The 19,713-nt window shown below is 39.6% G+C and overlaps 1 protein-coding gene across 2 annotated transcripts in view; it reads right to left on the reverse strand.

Moving 5' to 3' along the window:
• Positions 1–6,587: 6,587 nt before the first annotated feature.
• Positions 6,588–19,713, reverse strand: part of LOC124284890 (transmembrane protease serine 12-like) — a 46,734-nt gene continuing 33,608 nt past the window's right edge. For both annotated transcript variants that reach the window (XM_046721022.1, XM_046721021.1), the window contains exons 3-4: positions 18,494–18,618; positions 6,588–8,833 (exon numbers count right to left, since the gene is read on the reverse strand). In XM_046721022.1, coding sequence (XP_046576978.1) covers positions 8,156–8,833; positions 18,494–18,618 — 803 coding nt within the window. In that variant the 3' untranslated portion in view covers positions 6,588–8,155. The remainder of the gene's footprint in view (positions 8,834–18,493; positions 18,619–19,713) is intronic.

Genomic DNA, 19,713 nt, shown 5'->3' on the forward strand with positions numbered 1-19,713 from the left:
TACAATGTATCACATACAATATATCACGATCAGAATACAATGTATCACATGCAGTACATCACGATCAGAATACAATGTATCACATCCAGTACATCACGATCAGAATACAATGTATTACACGCAGTATATCACATTCAGAATAGAATGTATCACATACAATATATCACTATCAGAATACAATGTATCACATGCAGTATATCACTATCAGAATACAATGTATTACATACAGTATATCACGTTCAGAATACCTTGTATCATATGCAGTATATCACGATCAGAATACAATGTATCACATGCAGTATATCACATTCAGAATACATTGTACCACATGCAGTATATCACGATCAGAATACAATATATCACATGCAGTATATCACGATCAGAATACAATGTATCACATGCAGTATATCACGATCAGAATACAATGTATTACGTGCAGCATATAACGATCAGATAAACATAAATGTATCACATACAGTATATCACGTTCAAAATACATAATTGTATCTCATGCAGTATATCACGATCAAGATACATGATATTACATGCAGTATATCACATTCAGAATACATTGTACCACATGCAGTATATCACATTCAGAATACAATGTATCACATGCAGCATACAAAAATCAGAATACATAACTGTATCACATGCAGTATATATCACGATCAAAATACATTATATCACATGCAGTATATCACGTTCAGAATACATAACTGTATCACATACAGTATATCACGATCAGAATACAATGTATCACATGCAGTATAACACGATCAGAATATAATGTATCACATGCTGTATATCGCGTTCAGAATACATAACTGTATCACATGCAGTATATCACGTTCAGAATACATAACTGTATCACATACAGTATATCACCATCAGAATACAATGTATCACATACAGTATATCACGTTCAGAATACATAAATGTATCACATGCAGTATAACACGATCAGAATATAATGTATCACATGCAGTATATCACGTTCAGAATACATAACTGTATCACATACAGTATATTACCATCAGAATATAATGTATCACATGCAGTATATCACGTTCAGAATACATAACTGTATCACATGCAGTATAACACGCTCAGAATATAATGTATCACATGCAGTATATCACGTTCAGAATACATAACTGTATCACATGCAGTATAACACGCTCAGAATACAATGTATCACATGCAGTATATCACGTTCAGAATACATAACTGTATCACATGCAGTATATCACCATCAGAATACAATGTATCACATGCAGCATAACACGATCAGAATATAATGTATCACATGCAGTATATCACGTTCAGAATACATAACTGTATCACATGCAGTATATCACCATCAGAATACAATGTATCACATGCAGCATAACACGATCAGAATATAATGTATCACATACAGTATATCACGTTCAGAATACACAACTGTATCACATGCAGTATAACACGATCAGAATACATTATATCACATGCAGTATATCACGTTCAGAATACATAACTGTATCACATGCAGTATATCACGTTCAGAATACATAACTGTATCACATGCATTATAACACGATCAGAATACAATGTATCACATGCAGTATATCACGTTCAGAATACATAACTGTATCACATGCAGTATAACACGATCAGAATACAATGTATCACATGCAGTATATCACGTTCAGAATACATAATTGCATCACATGGAGTATGTACATCTGTATGACAATTCACTGCATTCACATATACATGTAAAGTATATTCACACCTGAGAAGCTTTGGTCACCGGAATGCACAATCTTCAAATAGTCCAGTTGACACGGGAGTACGTAGGCATATCAACCTAAAAATAATAATAGACGTGTGTAAAAAGGTAGATTTGTCACATCATTAATATTACAGTTCATAATACAATGTTCATAACACATCTGCTAAAAACACCGTTTCATCCCTGTATTGTAAGATTGCAGATGAGAGATCAAACCCTGAAATGTATTGCGGATCCCAGCTGTTCAGCTCTTCATGTTCCCACGTTGTATTTAAAACAAAGCTCCAAGCATATTTCCACATGAGCATGTGGTTTGGAAATTAAATCCTCATATGTCTATTTTAAGAAGGAAACAATAAAAGCGTTAGCTCATTTCGAAGTCGTAGTTACGTGTGGCTTTATTATCTTGCTGAAATGCAGTTGATGTAAACGTTGATCAAAAGAACACGTGTACCCGTACTGGCTTCCTCTGTACGAGCTCAGATGACTGATAAACGTTCATATATATCTACATATTTAAAACAAACGCCCAAATTACGCAAACAACTAAGTGCTTAAATGTCGTTCTTTCTAAAATTGAATTGTTCAAGCCGGTAAGATACTTGATTCACTGGCTGTTTACACTTGTTGAAGAGAGATATGTCTTGCAAACTTGAGTCAGCTGGTGTTATCTAACGATCTACGCTAAACCTGTCAATAGATATAGTTCACAGCCTCGTCAATCACTGCAGGTCTGCATAGTTTTGACAGCCATCCTGACAGGTTTTCTGAAGCAAATTTAGATATGATCTCAATGAGACATCACTAAGTTCATTTTTGAAGAAGGACTCATGCCCGTCGTGTACAGATGTGGCTGCACTGCATTTGTTGACAAGAGGGGATATGATGTTTTGCATTTGGTTGGCTGGGAAGGACGGTTTGGTCCTATCACTCAGTGTTTGAAGTTGGGAGGGGTTGGGGTTGCTGTCGGTGCTGATGGTGTAAGGTGAGTTGGTGCAGGTGCAATTTTGGTGGAATCTTAAAGAGACGTATAGAATAGATCATTGTGTTAGTAGGAAGTGTGGGTATGAAGGTTGGTGTTTTCAGGTTTGGGTGAATGCATTCTCGAGCTGGGGGTGACTGAATGACTCACGGGTCACTGGGCGGAGGTTGACAGATGACAGTGCTCAAACAAGCGTCTGAAATTTTAATGTTTTTTATGGCTTTGACCATGTCGCATCGCAATCGTGTTCATGAAAAACACTCGTTAAATCTAGTCCTCCTCCTCCTCCTCCCCCTTCCCTCCTCCTCCTCCTCATCATCATCGTCGTCGTCGTCAGATCCTCATCAACCTGTCCCTTAGTAAAGGTAATGAAATGCCTCGCTTCGATATTTCGTTCACACGTAAGTGCATGGGTACCCGGTAGGGTGAAATCGAAAGGTCTTCGCAGACTTAGCGCCTAACTTTGGTATGTACACTCATTTGGCATCTGAGAATCGGTTTTGAATGTAAACTGATCCGTGGACAACAACAATGCAGATGCTTTCTTATTTACAATGGATCTTTGCGAACTAACTTGCACTTGAGTTAAACGACCGCGGTGATCGGCGAGTCCTGGCATGCCTTCAGAGTAGGCGCAGCAAGAGTTAACGAAAGGTATATATGATGTAGTTAGTCCCGATTATTAGCGTTGCGAGGTGTTCTTGTGAGGTAGCTGACAATCAACTGTACGAGGAGATAAGGGGCCTTAAGTAGCCTGTAAAACCAGATTAGGGTCAAACTGACTTTCTGAGTACATAACACACTCAGCACGGTTCCTCTCCCCGCGGCCAGCAACCAGTTACCCAAGTCCCCACTACCGTTACCTGTCCACTTGTCTTCATCCCTCTGTCTCGGAACAGGAAACTCAGTGTTGTCATGTGCACCATTGGTGATAGCTACGTAAATGCTACTGAACTGAGTACATGGGGATTAATTTAATAAAAGCCACTAACTCTTTCCTTATTAATGTGAAAACTCGCTAAAGACTCCGACTTTATAATAAGATTATGTGTGGTTTTCACATAAGGATGATTATTATTTATGATGAGTACAGCGGTTAAGCATCTCCAGTACGTACCCGTTAATACGAAATTACCACGTTGCCCACGATTATAGATGGGAATTACAGCAAGGGTTACACAGTGCAAACAATTACGGAAATATGTTAATTTAAATTCAAATGATTTCAATGGGCTCATCCATTCAGATTAACGGGTTTCACTGTCTTTATGAAATAAGTCTTAGTGGGAAACGTCGTTCTCTATGGTATAGGAATGTATCATGATCATATCAGCTGTCTAGGTGTTGCAGTGTCTAGCTGATTAATTGGTGAGATGGTAAAGATTCGAAATGTTGGTGAGGTGGTTAAATGTCGGGATTCATATGGTAAGGTGATGTGTGTGTACTCGTGGTAAGATTGCCATATGTTGAGGTAATTATTTATGGAGCTGCTCCTGGTAGGGATTCGAGATATACAAGGTCGAAATAGTGAAGTGTCGAGTTTTATTCGGGATGATGCCGTCATTGAGGTAGAGAGAGGTGTCGATGTGAAGCGTTTAGATATCGAGATGCTGAAGTGGTAAACTGTAAAGGTGAGGAGTAGCCGGAGTGAGGTGTTGAGAGTGCACATGGTGAGGTGGTAAGATGTCAATGTGTCTAGGTGGTAAGATGTCAATGTGTCTAGGTGAGGTGTTCAGTGTGCATGTGGTGAAGTGGTAGAGATGTCAAGGTGGGAAGACACCCAGCCAGACACAACCGGACCCAGGAAGACAAATGAGTGAGCATGTGGAAGTGGACCAGAAGGACAGAGATGTCAAGGAAGATCCGACCACGACCAACGCACAGTGGCAAAGACCCGACCCAGGTGGCACACAGTGGCCAACCCAGACGCACACAGGACCCAGGACACACCACAGGAAAGACCATGGCACAGACAAACACACAAGGAAGTGGCCGACCAGGCCAACACGGAACGGAAGACACAACACGGGTGGAGGACCATGGTGGCTGACAAGGACAAACACAGGACGGAGGCATGGAGCCACCAAGGATGTGGACCCAGGAGAGGACCAGCAAGACCCAGGGTGGACAGAAGGCCACAAGACACCGATGGAACCCAGGACAGACACAACCAGATGAGGTGAAAGCACAAGGAACGAAGACAACCAAGGACCATGGAAGACGTCACAGCGGAGTGCACCCCAGGAGACAACTGACCGGAAGGAAATGGAAGACAAACATAAACCCCAGCATGTGGTGAAGTGGTAAAGATGTCAAGGTGTATATGTGAGGTTTTGAGTGTGCATGTTGTGAAGTGGTCAAGATGTCACAGTTGTGTAGGTGAGGTGTTGAGTGTGCATGTGGTGAAGTGTTAAAGATGTCAATGTGTATATGTGAAGTTTTGAGTGTACATGCTGTGAAGAGGTAAATATGTCAAGGTGTCTGGGTGAGGTGTTGAGTGTGCATCTAGTGAAGTGGTAAAGGTGTCTAGGTGAGGTGATGAGTGTGCATGTTGTGAAGTGGAAAGATTTCAATGAGTATATGTGAGGTGTTGAGTGAGCATGTGTTGAAATGGTAAAGATGTAAAGGTGTCCAGGTGAGGTGTTGAGTGTGCATGTGGTGAAGTGGTAAAGATGTCAATACTGACTAGGTGAGGTGTTGAGTTTGCATGTGGTGAAGTGGTAAAGATGTCAAGGTGTTTAGGTCAGGTGTTGAGTGTGCATATGGTGAAGTGGTAAAGATGTCAATGTATATAGGTGAGGTGTTGAGTGTGCATGTGGTGAAGTGGTAAAGATGTCAAGGTGTCTAGGTGAGATGTTGAGTGTGCATGTGGTGAAGTGGTAAGATGTCAATGTGTCTAGGTGAGGTGTTGAGTGTGCATGTGGTGAAGTGGTAAAGATGTCAAGGTGTCTAGCATGTGAGAAGTGGTAAAGATGTCAAGATGTTGAGTGTAAATGTGGTGAAGTGGTGTCATGTGGGTAGAAAGGTGGTGAGGTGTTGAGTGTGCATTGTGAAGTGGTAAAGATGTCATTGTGTTTAGGTGAGGTGTTGAGTTTGCATGTGGTGAAGTGGTAACGTATGTAGGTGATGTCAATGTCAATGTGTATAGGTGAGGTGTTGAGTGTATCTGGTAGGTGAGGTGTAAGTGAGAATGTGCATGTGGTGAAGTGGTAAAGATCTGTGACTCAACATTTTCATCGTTGTAGTGTGGGCACAACAGCTCGCTATACAGACGTACATCCAGGAATGTCCATGTTCTTCGGTAATAAACAATTTCCAAAAATGAAATTCAGATACATTTTACGCACCTAAATCTTGCATGTCATGTATTTTGCATAATATATCGAGAACCCCATATGAAATTATTGCATCTCAAGTACAAGTGATCCGACGTTTTGAAAGGATAACGTTTTAACTTTTCGTGACACGTAAAACTTATTTTCAAGATATGTCAAGCGTATAAATTGAATGACAAATCTGTCTGTCCTTATCAAAAGTTAAATTGTGTACATGTTTGCGCATTTACCAGACACATGGGAACCAAAACCTACCTTTTCATTAAACCGCTCAGAGTATTCATAAGACAGATAAAAGCTGTACCGCGGGTTGTATGTATATTTTGAGAGGGCAGACACATTGTGACCATAAAAAAACCCACATGCACGATATAATAATACATCGGAATAATAACACACAATAACACAGCCTCAAATTGTATGTCACATTGTCAAACACGACATAAGATAATACAGGTTGAATACAAATATGAATATATAACAGTACCTCATGTAGGTTGGTATCATTTATTTCATTTTAAGCACTGGACCCGCCTTAATTCTCTGCCAAATCATACACAAAATAAATGCCAATGGTCATAAATATCACATAAAACACAAGATAAACATGGTATGAGTTACATTTAAACACAAAGTATGAACATAATTGAAACTGAATATTACTTCTTTAATCGCACAGTTGCGAACTTAAACGTTATACTTTGATCGCACGAAGACCTTCTCTAGTCTGCACTTAATTTTGAAGAGTGGGTGAGTATGGTTTTACGCCGCTTTTAGCAATATTCCAACAATATCACGGCGGAGGACACCAGAAATGGGCTTCACACATTGTACCTATGTGGGGAATCGAACAGGGTCTTCGGCTTGGCGGGTGAAGGCATTTAACCCTGAAGGCGAAGCGAAATTCGAAACAAATAGGTGAATGAGTAAGCTAATATGTTATCGAAACGTTTAGACCTTTAACAGTGTATGAAATAAGTTTGAAAAATAGCCATCCCGAATATGATAATTTGTCTATTTAAATGGCAAAATTTAACAAAAGCTTCCAAAAGTTGCCAGCACAGACAAAAGTTACCACGTTACGGGCTGTCGGACAGGTGTTATTTCATACACTGCTTTTAATCAACCCAGGTGTACGGATAAACAGACACTGAACTATGGTAACGATCAAAGCAACTCTAGGGTTCAAAACAACAACGCGCGGACAGTTCAGTGTGACATTTCAATTAAAGCATACCGATTACTCAACACGATGATTTTTAGCAAGTAAACACAATCGCTCTCACACATTTGAGAAAAACAGAAATCAAATGCAGGCAAAAATCACTCTTACCTTGTTATTTAAACTAGATATGACAATTCGAACATGTCCCCCGAATATGTGAGTCTCATAAATAACCATGTACAACTATAGGACGTTCAGTATGTTTCAGGGAAATTGTATACAAACAATATGACATAATAGTGGGTAATTGATGGTGTTATATGAAAAATAAATAACACTACTACAATCCAACGTTAATCTGTAATCTAAAAAATGATGGAAATGTGAAATATTCAATTGTATTCCGTTAACTTAAAAATCCACATTAACGTCGTATATCGCAATAGTGACGTGACGTTGTGTGTCGATTTCACCGTCGAAGAACTGAAAATTCAGATTTGACTGCCCGTCTTACTGCCTAGGTCCTTGACTATACACAGCGCTAAAGGCATGGAGGGTCTAACGTTATCATATATTTGACGTCACGTTCAAAACGTCGTCGTTCGTGGAAATGATATCGGGATCTTTTTCACATTTTTGTGAGCAGTCATCCCGAGACGCATCCGGTTCTGGCGTACCGACTACGTCATGACGTCATGATGAGGGCGCTGTATGCGGGCGAGTATTTTTCAGCTTCGATATGGAAGCCATGTCGCCATCTCACTCAACACGTGTCCGATGTCTCTGTCATGCACAGAACGTCATTCCTCCTCAACCCTGAGCATACATCTGCAACCAAGGGCCTTGAGACCCCGTCTGTTCAATGGTATAGAGTAATCCACACGAATTACCAGCGTTTAATGTGAGTTCACGACTCGTTCAATCCAGTCCACAAAACTAGGAACTTTTGTGTAAATACCGAATTTCCCCTTACGTCCGCACCCCTCGCCATAGCTGGTAATCCCATACACAAACCAGCGTGAGGTATTGTTGACCTCATGAGCGCATAACAGAGGTCCACCACTGTCCCCTGCGCATGAGTCTACACCTCCACGTGCATACCCTGCGCAAACCTGTGTGTCCGTGATCTCATAATCAAAAACGGCTTGGCATCTGTTGGCGTCCACAACTGGCACTTTAGCCTCCTGTAAAGCGATTGCGCCAAACAAATGGGTATTTTTTCTTTTCCCCCAGCCAACTGTATAACAGAGAGTTTTGGGAGGAATCACCTCGTCTTTCTCAGGAAGACACGCAAATCCCAAGCCAGGTATCCGGTGAACTGGCTTCTTGAGTCTTATGAGGCCTATATCGTTTGATATTGTTGAATAGTCAAATTTTGGATGGGGAAAATCTTTGTTCGGTTTTTGCGTCACTTCCGTTCCTTCGTACAATTGGAAGTCGTGTTCACCCATGCGCACAAGGACTCTTCGCTTTCTTCCTCTCTTCCGGATACAGTGTGCGGCTGTGAGGACCCAAGATGGCGCTATGAGGGTTCCACCGCAGTACGGCTCTTCATATCTTGTCATAATGGCAACCTGGAACGAAAAATAGCATCTTTTGTAACCATCTGTCATGTAGCCAACAGTCACAATCCTTTATACATAATTTCAATCTCCAATTTTAGTGACTTTAAAATACATGATATAAAGATCCCTGTCTGAACACTGCATAAGTATGAACAGAGACAATTAACAGTATCTTTTATAGGCTGCTGAGCCAAATATGCAACGACACCATTCCTCCAGAAATATGTTTGAAACAGATTACAACATTATTATAATAGTTCCACTACAGCTCACTCGTACCTATAGTGAACCGCGTGCATCAACGTAGGCACCCACTTAGGAGGTGCTGCCGTCAAAATGTTTTTATGTTTCATAAAATCGTGTTTTCAAAACATGATTCATTTGCTTCTACATGAGTTACAGCATGTATAATACTTTTGACTACACTGCCATTTATATATTTACTGTATAAATATTTTGACCTAAAAGCTTAATCTTATGAGGACAATATGTCGTAAAAAGGATATTATATACATGACAGGATTCGTCTCACTCACTGACAGTTTCATAGGTGGAGAAGTCCACGGATCCAAGTTTGCATTTTTCAGAATTTCAAAGCATGGTCTTAGCTCAGTGAACATGTCCCCGTAATTACAATAACATACTGAACCTCTTTCATACGGGGAATGGAGGGTCAGTTAAAGAACATTTAAGAGTATAGGGTAAATATTTGAACCATTGGACACAACGAACAAATATATTGTGCCTAATTGCTAAATACATATACGCCACATTTTGATCATAGATCGTTATTTCAATACGGCTACATTGGAAATCATATTGAAAGCCGGGTTCAACGAAAGGGGATGTCACGATGGCTTATGCTATAGTATGGTAAGTCTTATTAGTCTGGCGGTTTCTAGAAGAACACAGACCTAATGACGGCCAACAGTTAAACTGGCCATGACATACGCTCATTTGACTTACTCGGGAGTTCTGTAACACGTCCAACTGAAGTACCCCACCTTCATTGTATCTGAGCGCAATAGAGACTTGGGAGGCATGTTTTGAAGGTAGTATAGTGTGAAACATGCGTGTGCACGCGGAGACTCTGTAAGCTATTTTCGTTGCGTTTTATGCCTCAACTCATCTGATAGACTTTCATGCTTAAATCTGGATGTCTGGTGTCTGTTATAACCATACACATGATTCCCTTGATGAACAACATGACTTGTAAATAACTTTTAGAGTTCACATTGACGTAGAACCATTAAATATACACCTGAAGGCATTGTGTGACGGTCTGGACTGTGTTTACCCCGATATATAACAGCATAGGGTTATGCTTCAGACATCAACAACATGTCTACATGTGCAACTGGTGCGACCCTCGTCTTGTCTACACCATGAAGAGGATGCTAGCTACATTGTAATACTGTTTGCACCATGAAGGTGTTGGTAGCTACAATGTAATCCTGTCTGTACTACGTATCTGATGCTAGCTACATTGCAATCCGGTCTGCACTATGTATCTGATGCTAGCTACATTGCAATCCGGTCTGCACTATGTATCTGATGCTAGCTACATTGTAATCCGCTCTGCACTATGCATCTGATGCTAGCTACATTGCAATCCGGTCTGCACTATGTATCTGATGCTAGCTACATTGTAATACTGTCTGCACTATGTATCTGATGCCAGTTACATTGTAATCCGCTCTGCACTACGCATCTGATGCTAGCTACATTGCAATCCGCTCTGCACTATGTATCTGATGCTAGCTACATTGTAATACTGTCCACACTATGTATCTGATGCCAGTTACATTGTAATCCGGTCTGTACTATGTATCTGGTGCTAGCTACATAGTAATACTGTCTGCACTATGTATCTGATGCTAGCTACATTGTAATACTGTCTGCACTATGTATCTGATGCTAGCTACATTGTAATCCGGTCTGCACTATGTATCTGATGCTAGGTACAGTATAATACTGTCTGCACTATGTATCTGATGCTAGCTACATTGTAATACTGTCCACACTATGTATCTGATGCCAGTTACATTGTAATCCGGTCTGTACTATGTATCTGGTGCTAGCTACATAGTAATACTGTCTGCACTATGTATCTGATGCTCGCTACATTGTAATACTGTCTGCACTATGTATCTGATGCCAGCTATATTGTAATCCCGTCTGTACTATGTATCTGATGCTAGCTACATTGTATTCCTGTCTGCACTACGTATCTGATGCTAGCTACATTGTAATACTGCCTGCACTATGTATCTGATGCTAGCTACATTGTAATACTGCCTGCACTATGTATCTGATGCTAGCTACATTGTAATCAGGTCTACACTATGTATCTGATGCTAGCTACATTGTAATACTGTCTGCACTATGTATCGGATGCTAGCTACATTGCAATACTGTCTGCACTATGTATCTGATGCTAGCTACATTGCAATCCGATCTGCACTATGTATCTGATGCTAGCTACATTGTAATACTGTCTGTACTATGTATCTGATGCTAGCTACATTGTAATCCGGTCTGCACTATGTATCTGATGCTAGCTGCATTGTAATCCGGTCTGCACTATACATCTGATGCTAGCTACATTGTAATCCCGTCTGTACTATGTATCTGATGCTAGCTAAATTGTAATACTGTCTGCACTATGTATCTGATGCTAGCTACATTGTAATACTGTCTGCACTATGTATCTGTTGCTAGCTACATTTTAATCCGGTCTACACTATATATCTGATCCTAGCTACATTGTAATACTGTCTACACTATGTATCTGATGCCAGCTAAATTGTAATCCGGTCTGTACTATGTATCTGATGCTAGCTACATTGTAATACTGTCTGCACTATGTATCTGATGCTAGGTACAGTATAATACTGTCTGCACTATGTATCTGATGCTAGCTACATTGTAATACTGCCTGCACTATGTATCTGATGCTAGGTACAGTATAATACTGTCTGCACTATATATCTGATGCTAGCTACATTGTAATCCAATCTGTACTATGTATCTGATGCTAGCTACATTGTAATACTGTCTGCACTATGTATCGGATGCTAGCTACAGTGTAATATAGTCTGCACTATGTATCTGATGCTAACTATATTGTAATACTGTCTGCACTATGTATCTGATGCTAACTACATTGTAATACTGCCTGCACTATGTATCTGATGCTAACTATATTGTAATATGTACCGAGGCATGCTTCATTGTAAGTACTGTCTTCAAAGCAACGTTTTGTGACATTCTGGTTAATGTGTTTGTAGCGACGCTGGGGGGGTCGAGTACGATGTCAGGTCAAATCTTGTGGCATTACGAACTTAAACCTATCCCGTCATGGGATCGGATGCTGCTATATCCCGTTCACAAAGCGATCGCAGCGCTTAGATGAGTATTTTGTCAGAGAATTTTCTGAGGATTATAAACGGATAATAAGATGGATTACATCTATAATTATTATGATCACATAATCGGAAATTTGAACTTTATGCGTCTCCGCACTTCGGTCATAATGTGTTGAAAATCCGCATTTTCGCGTGATAACGACAGTTACATACAGGGTTAATACACCGTGTAGGGTTAACGAGACTCGTCACAATCCTTGGCCACCATGTTCACTCCCCTAGCATCTATCGCGAGGAAATAACTCCGTCAGCTGGTCTTCAAATGATCAACGGTCCGCGACGTTTGATACAGACATCTACCCCGAGGCTTCAAGAAACCATTTAACATGCTTTAACAGAGCCTATTATACAAGCGGAGCAGGGGTGATTGTAACTAGTGGTTTGCACCGGCTGTGTTCATTTGGCGTACTTACTCACATTATTGAAATATCTTCATACACATTTTGATAATGAGTGGAACACATTCAAGCGAAACAGGTGTTTGAGTTTTACTGTCGAAGCTTTGCTTTTCTCTAGGAGAATTATAATAAATACTGACAATGTTTTAAGTGTCTGTTATGTTTCCATGGTTTTTTTTAAAGATGGGATCATTATCGTATCCCCGCAACTAATTTTGAGGATAACTTGTAAAAGACATTGATGGTATTCAGGTCTCACACATTCCTATGTTCTATTGTGAACAAGACAGCCAGAGTAATGTACACTTTCAGAAGGGTTTGGTCACTCGTTGTGTCGTTAATGTGGGAACTATCGGATAGAACATTGCAAAGGCTCGCACTTTCCTTGCGATTAGAGCTACCTGTAAAGACCCAAGAACATGTGTAATATGTGGGGCTACACTAACTTTTATCATTCCGATTTTGTGTCTGAAATGTATGGTTACATACCGTGTCTTGTTTAACGACGCATATGTGTATTGTGTATTATGAAGAGAATGTTGTACGTATGGCTGTGGTAGATGTTGTGTACTGCTCCACGACGAATATGTTATGTTGTATGCTGAGGATGTTTTACAATGAGTCTGCCCTACATAGTGCGTCTGTTTTACTATGAATATATTAAATTGTATGTTGTATGATGATATATGTTTTACATTGTGGCCTTCCTACACGTTGTGTCTGGTTTACGATGAATACGTTGAGTTGTATGTTGTATGATGTCCGGTAATGATGATATATGTTTTACATTGTGGCCTACATACACGTTGTGTCTGTTTTACGATGAAATATGATGATATATGTTTTGCATTGTGGCCTACCTACATGTTGTGTCTGTTTTACGATGGGTACGTTGAGCTGTATGTTGTATGATGATATATATTTTACATTGTGGCCTGCCTACACGTTGTGTCTGTTTTACGATGAATACGTTGAGCTGTATGTTGTATGATGGTATATGTTTTACAGTGTGGCCTACCTACACGTTGTGTCTGTTTTATGATGAATACGTTGAGATGTATGTTGTATGGTGATATATGTTTTGCATCGTCGCCTACCTACATGTTGTGTCTGTATTACGATGGGTACGTTGAGCTGTATGTTGTATGATGATATATGTTTTACATTGTGGCCTACCTGCACGTTGTGTCTGTTTTACGATGGATACGTTGAGCTGTATGTTGTTTGATGATATATATTTTACATTGTGGCCTACCTACACGTTGTGTCTGTTTGACGATGGATACGTTGAGTTGTATGTTGTATGATGATATATGTTTTGCATTGTGGCCTACCTTCAAGTTGTGTCTGTTTTACGATGAATACGTTGAGTTGTATGATGATATATGTTTTGCATTGTGGCCTACCTTCAAGTTGTGTCTGTTTTACGATGAATACGTTGAGCTGTATGTTGTATGATGGTATATGTTTTACATTGTGGCCTACCTACACGTTGTGTCTGTTTGACGATGAATGTATTAAATTGTATGTTGTATGATGGTATATATTTTACATTGTGGCCTACCTACATGTTGTGTCTGTTTTACGATGGATACGTTGAGTTGTATGTTGTATGATGATATATGTTTTACACTGTGGCCTACCTACATGTTGTGTCTGTTTTACGACGGATACGTTGAGTTGTAAGTTGTATGATGGTATATGTTTTACATTGTGGCCTACCTACACGTTGTGTCTGTTTGACGATGAATGTATTAAATTGTATGTTGTATGATGATATATGTTTTACATTGTGGCCTACCTACACGTTGTGTCTGTTTGACGATGGATACGTTGAGTTGTATGATGATATATGTTTTGCATTGTGGCCTACCTTCAAGTTGTGTCTGTTTTACGATGAATACGTTGAGCTGTATGTTGTATGATGGTATATGTTTTACATTGTGGCCTACCTACACGTTGTGTCTGTTTGACGATGAATGTATTAAATTGTATGTTGTATGATGGTATATATTTTACATTGTGGCCTACCTACATGTTGTGTCTGTTTTACGATGGATACGTTGAGTTGTATGTTGTATGATGATATATGTTTTACACTGTGGCCTACCTACATGTTGTGTCTGTTTTACGACGGATACGTTGAGTTGTAAGTTGTATGATGGTATATGTTTTACATTGTGGCCTACCTACACGTTGTGTCTGTTTGACGATGAATGTATTAAATTGTATGTTGTATGATGATATATGTTTTACATTGTGGCCTACCTACACGTTGTGTCTGTTTGACGATGGATACGTTGAGTTGTATGTTGTATGATGATATATGTTTTACATTGTGGCCTACCTGCAAGTTGTGTCTGTTTGACGATGAATACGTTGTGTTGTATGATGATATATGTTTTGCATTGTGGCCTACCTTCAAGTTGTGTCTGTTTTACGATGGATGTATTAAATTGTATGTTGTATGATGATATATATTTTACATTGTGGCCTACCTACACGTTGCGTCTGTTTTACGATGGATATGTTGAGCTGTATGTTGTATGATGATATATGTTTTACATTGTGGCCTACCTACATGATGTGTCTGTTTTACGATGGATACGTTGAGTTGTATGTTGTATGATGATATATGTTTTACATTGTGGCCTACCTACACGTTGTGTCTGTTTGACGATGAATGTATTAAATTGTATGTTGTATGATGATATATGCTTTACATTGTGGCCTACCTACACGTTGTGTCTTTTTGACGATGAATGTATTAAATTGTATGTTGTTTGATGATATATGTTTTACATTGTGGCCTTCCTACACATTGTGTCTGTTTGACTATGAATGTATTAAACTGTATGTTGTATGATGATATATGTTTTACATTGTGGCCTACCTACATGTTGTGTCTGTATTACGATGGGTACGTTGAGCTGTATGTTGTATGATGATATATGTTTTACATTGTTGGCTACCTACACGTTGTGTCTTTTTGACGATGAATGTATTAAATTGTATGTTGTATGATGATATATGCTTTACATTGTGGCCTACCTACACGTTGTGTCTGTTGTACGATGGATACGTTGAGCTGTATGTTGTTTGATGATATATGTTTTACATTGTGGCCTTCCTACACATTGTGTCTGTTTGACTATGAATGTATTAAACTGTATGTTGTATGATGATATATGTTTTACATTGTGGCCTACCTACACGTTGTGTCTTTTTTACGATGAATATGTCGGGTTGTATGTTGTATGATGATATATGTTTTACATTGTGGCCTACCTACATGTTGTGTCTGTTTTACGATGGATACGTTGAGTTGTGTGTTGTATGATGGTATATGTTTTATATTGTGGCCTACCTGCACGTTGTGTCTGTTTTACGATGAATACGTTGAGCTGTATGTTGTATGGTGATATATGTTTTACATTGTGGCCTACCTACACGTTGTGTCTATATTACGATGGGTACGTTGAGTTGTATGTTGTATGATGATATATGTTTTACATTGTGGCCTACCTGCACGTTGTGTCTGTTTTACGATGAATACGTTGAGCTGTATGTTGTATGATGGTATATGTTTTATATTGTGGCCTACCTGCACGTTGTTTCTGTTTTACGATGAATACGTTGAGTTATGTGTTGTATGACGGTATATGTTTTAAATTGTGGCCTACCTGCATGTTGTGTCTGTTTTACGATGGATACGTTGAGCTGTATATGACATCATATTGGAAACAGTAGAAGCATCAAGTTTCGTGTTGTACAACAATTCTCTCTCTCTCTCTGTGTGTGTGTGTGTGTGTGTAAAGTTGTTGATAGTGTGCTGTTTTATGTTGTTTGTTGTGTATTTTGATGATATTTTGTGCTGTAAGATGTGTTTGCTTTTGTCAGAGTTGTGTACTGTGTCAGATATTGTGCTGGATGTCGTGTGAAATATTTATATTGTGTTACATATTGATGCTGTATGAAATGTTACATTTGTTGAACATTCTGTCAACTGTGAATTGTGAATGATGTATGCTGAGTTGTATGCTATGTTGTATGATTGTTGATATTCATCACATGTGCCTGTTGTACGTTGTTTTGTGGCATATAACATATTACATGTTGTATTGCACGATACACTCAGTATGGTTGTGCTGTATGCTGTGTCCAATGGTATGTTGTGTCCTATATTGTGCTGTGTGGTATACTGTGGCTCCTCTCCCCCTCCTCTTCCTACTGCTGCTGCTGCTGCTGCTGCTACTACTACTACTACTACTACTACTACTACTACTACTACTACTACTACTACTACTACTACTACTGCTGCTTCTGCTACAACTACATAATATTATTTTTTATCTGTAAGTATTTCTATTACTACTACTACAACTACTTATACTCCTGGCGTTGCTGCTGCTACTACTACTGCTGCTGCTGCTGCCGCTGCTAATACTACTATTCCTGATGTTGCTACTACTACTTCTACTACTATTACTACAACAATACTGCACTGGCGCTTAACACCATGCACTCTGTATGTTGTCGTGGTCAGTCCGGATCGGGATTGTCTAGACTACGAATATCCAGAACAAACTCAACACTTACATACAATATTTGTCTTCATGCAATTTTTCTGCGTCCTCAGACCGTGTGAAATTTTAGCAGTCGTCATCGTTTCCCCCTTTTACACTGAAACAAGGCTTGGTCCACGTGGCCTCCCAGTGGTTAATGACCTCCTCCTATTTCTATTTACACAAACCAAGATAAGGTACACATGTTACTCGAACTCACTGTACGCCCGTACTCCCTTTTGAATGCTCACTGTATACAGGGCTGATCCACACGTGTTGCAATAAACGTCCTTGGCCAGGACCATCACAGTCTAGAAATGCCGTGGGACTCTTTATATACAGATTGATTTAGGACTATTTATCTGAGGTTATCAATTAAAACACACAGCACTGAAGCTGCAGAACGCTATTTGTTACACATTTTTTGTGAGAGGTGTGTTGGTTATATAGAAGAACATCGTGACCTCCCCAGCCGTGTGGTTAGATATCGTAGTTGATATAAATTGCTTTCAAATTGGGGAGACTATTCAGGGCGTGCAGTGACATGACAATTGGGTGAGTGAGTTTAGTTTTACGCCGCTTTTAGCAATATTCCAGCAATATCACGGCGGGGGACACCAGAAATTGGCTTCACACATTGTACCCACATGGGGAATCGAACCCGGGTCTTCGGCGTGACGAGCGAACGCTTTACCCACTAGGCTACCCAATCGCGCCTGACATGACAGAACAATCATCTGCGGATATAAGGAACTCTAAGCTACTGGTATAAGAAGCTCTTCACTGCCTGATATATGCTACTATAACTGCGGATACAAGAAGCTCTTCACTGCAGATATAACGAATTGTTTACTTAATAAGGGAAATTAGGCCGTTATATTCGAAATTTAATATTGCAGGGATAAAACACATTTACCAGTTCTGATCAGAGGAATGAATATACCTGGCTAGAACTGAATTATGTGAAAGTGTAGTACAGGGTTTTCAATGAGTACGAATAGTTCAACCAAACAAAGGCACAGGGAACGCTTTATGAAATTCAATTTTCTGTCATATAAATTGTCATGATTTAAAAAACATAATCTGTCTTAAGAACTTAGGAAATAAGCTTAAATTATCCACACAAATATAAACTGACAGTTTAGTAGTTACCACAATTCTGAAGGAATAATCAAGTAGAACTAATAACATCCTTCTCCTTACGATTGTATATTTGTTTATTGTTTTAAGGGGCGGGCAACCTTGACTCACTGACTCACTGACTCACACGTGACTCACCTGCCAAGGCCAGCTCAGTTTGTGGGCTTCTCTCCCCCCTACGACTCTGTATCCTCGGGTCAGATTGGACGGGCGGATGCCGCATGTCTTTTGTATTTCCTCCAGACTGGGGGCCGGGTACCTCTCTATAATACGCAATAGCGGCATTGTATAGGTATTGTATATTCCTTCAATATAAGGCTATGAACAGAACAGATGAAACATTTTCACGAGAAATCATAATTGGTATCATAATTGAGATCAGAGTCCATTGCACTCTATAAAATGAGCTTTGTGTTGTTTGTTTGTTTGTTGTTTACCCAGCAATAGTCCAACTATATGGCGGCGGTCTTTAAATAATCGAGTCTGGACCAGACAATCCAGTGATCACCAGCATGAGCATCAATCTACGCAACTGGGATACGATGATATGTGTCATTCCGTTAGTCGCCTCTTAAGACAAACGTGGATTGCAGAAGACCAATTCTAACTCGGATCTTCACGTGTCTATATAATGACTGACTGACTGACTGAGTTTAGTTTTACGCCGCTTTTAGCAATATTCCAGCAATATCACGGCGGGGGACACCAGAAATGGGCTTCACACATTGTGCCCATGTGGGGAATCGAACCCGGGTCTTCGGCGTGACGAGCCAACGCTTTAACCACTAGGCTACCCTGCCGCCCCGTCTATATAATGAGCCTGTGATGATACATGTGTTCACGAAACACAATACACATACCATAAACATTAGAACTGCTACAAATATAAAATATATAAACAAAAACGTGACACCCTGTTATAACACTACCAATAGTTTAAGCACAGTTTACTGGCTGCACTGCATTGTTGAATATATACTGTTTCGAGACTGGTTTATGGACATAAAAAAACATGTTGAAGATTTCAGCTGCTACAACATGATATTAAATCTCTTTCAACAATTACAAGATAGGAAGTGAGTGCACTCACAGGCTGTTATCTTAAAGAGGAAGAAACACCTTAAGTTTATTCGATATATTGTTATTAACGAGACTGGGTTGTTTAAAAGACGTTGCACTTCATCCACACTTCCATGTGAAACCTTCGAGATATGCACATACACTAAACGCCAAAAGAAACGTTACCCTCCTATCTTTATGAATTACTGAAAAACTATGGTTAATGAAGATAACTGAAGATATGTTAGAAGGTATTAGTTTACAAGAAAGCTTAACAACATAGCTTTATGCAAATCACG

The sequence above is a fragment of the Haliotis rubra genome, unplaced genomic scaffold (assembly GCF_003918875.1).
Source record: "Haliotis rubra isolate DU_JTF1 unplaced genomic scaffold, ASM391887v1 Scf347, whole genome shotgun sequence".
Classification (NCBI taxonomy): Eukaryota; Metazoa; Mollusca; class Gastropoda; order Lepetellida; family Haliotidae; genus Haliotis; species Haliotis rubra.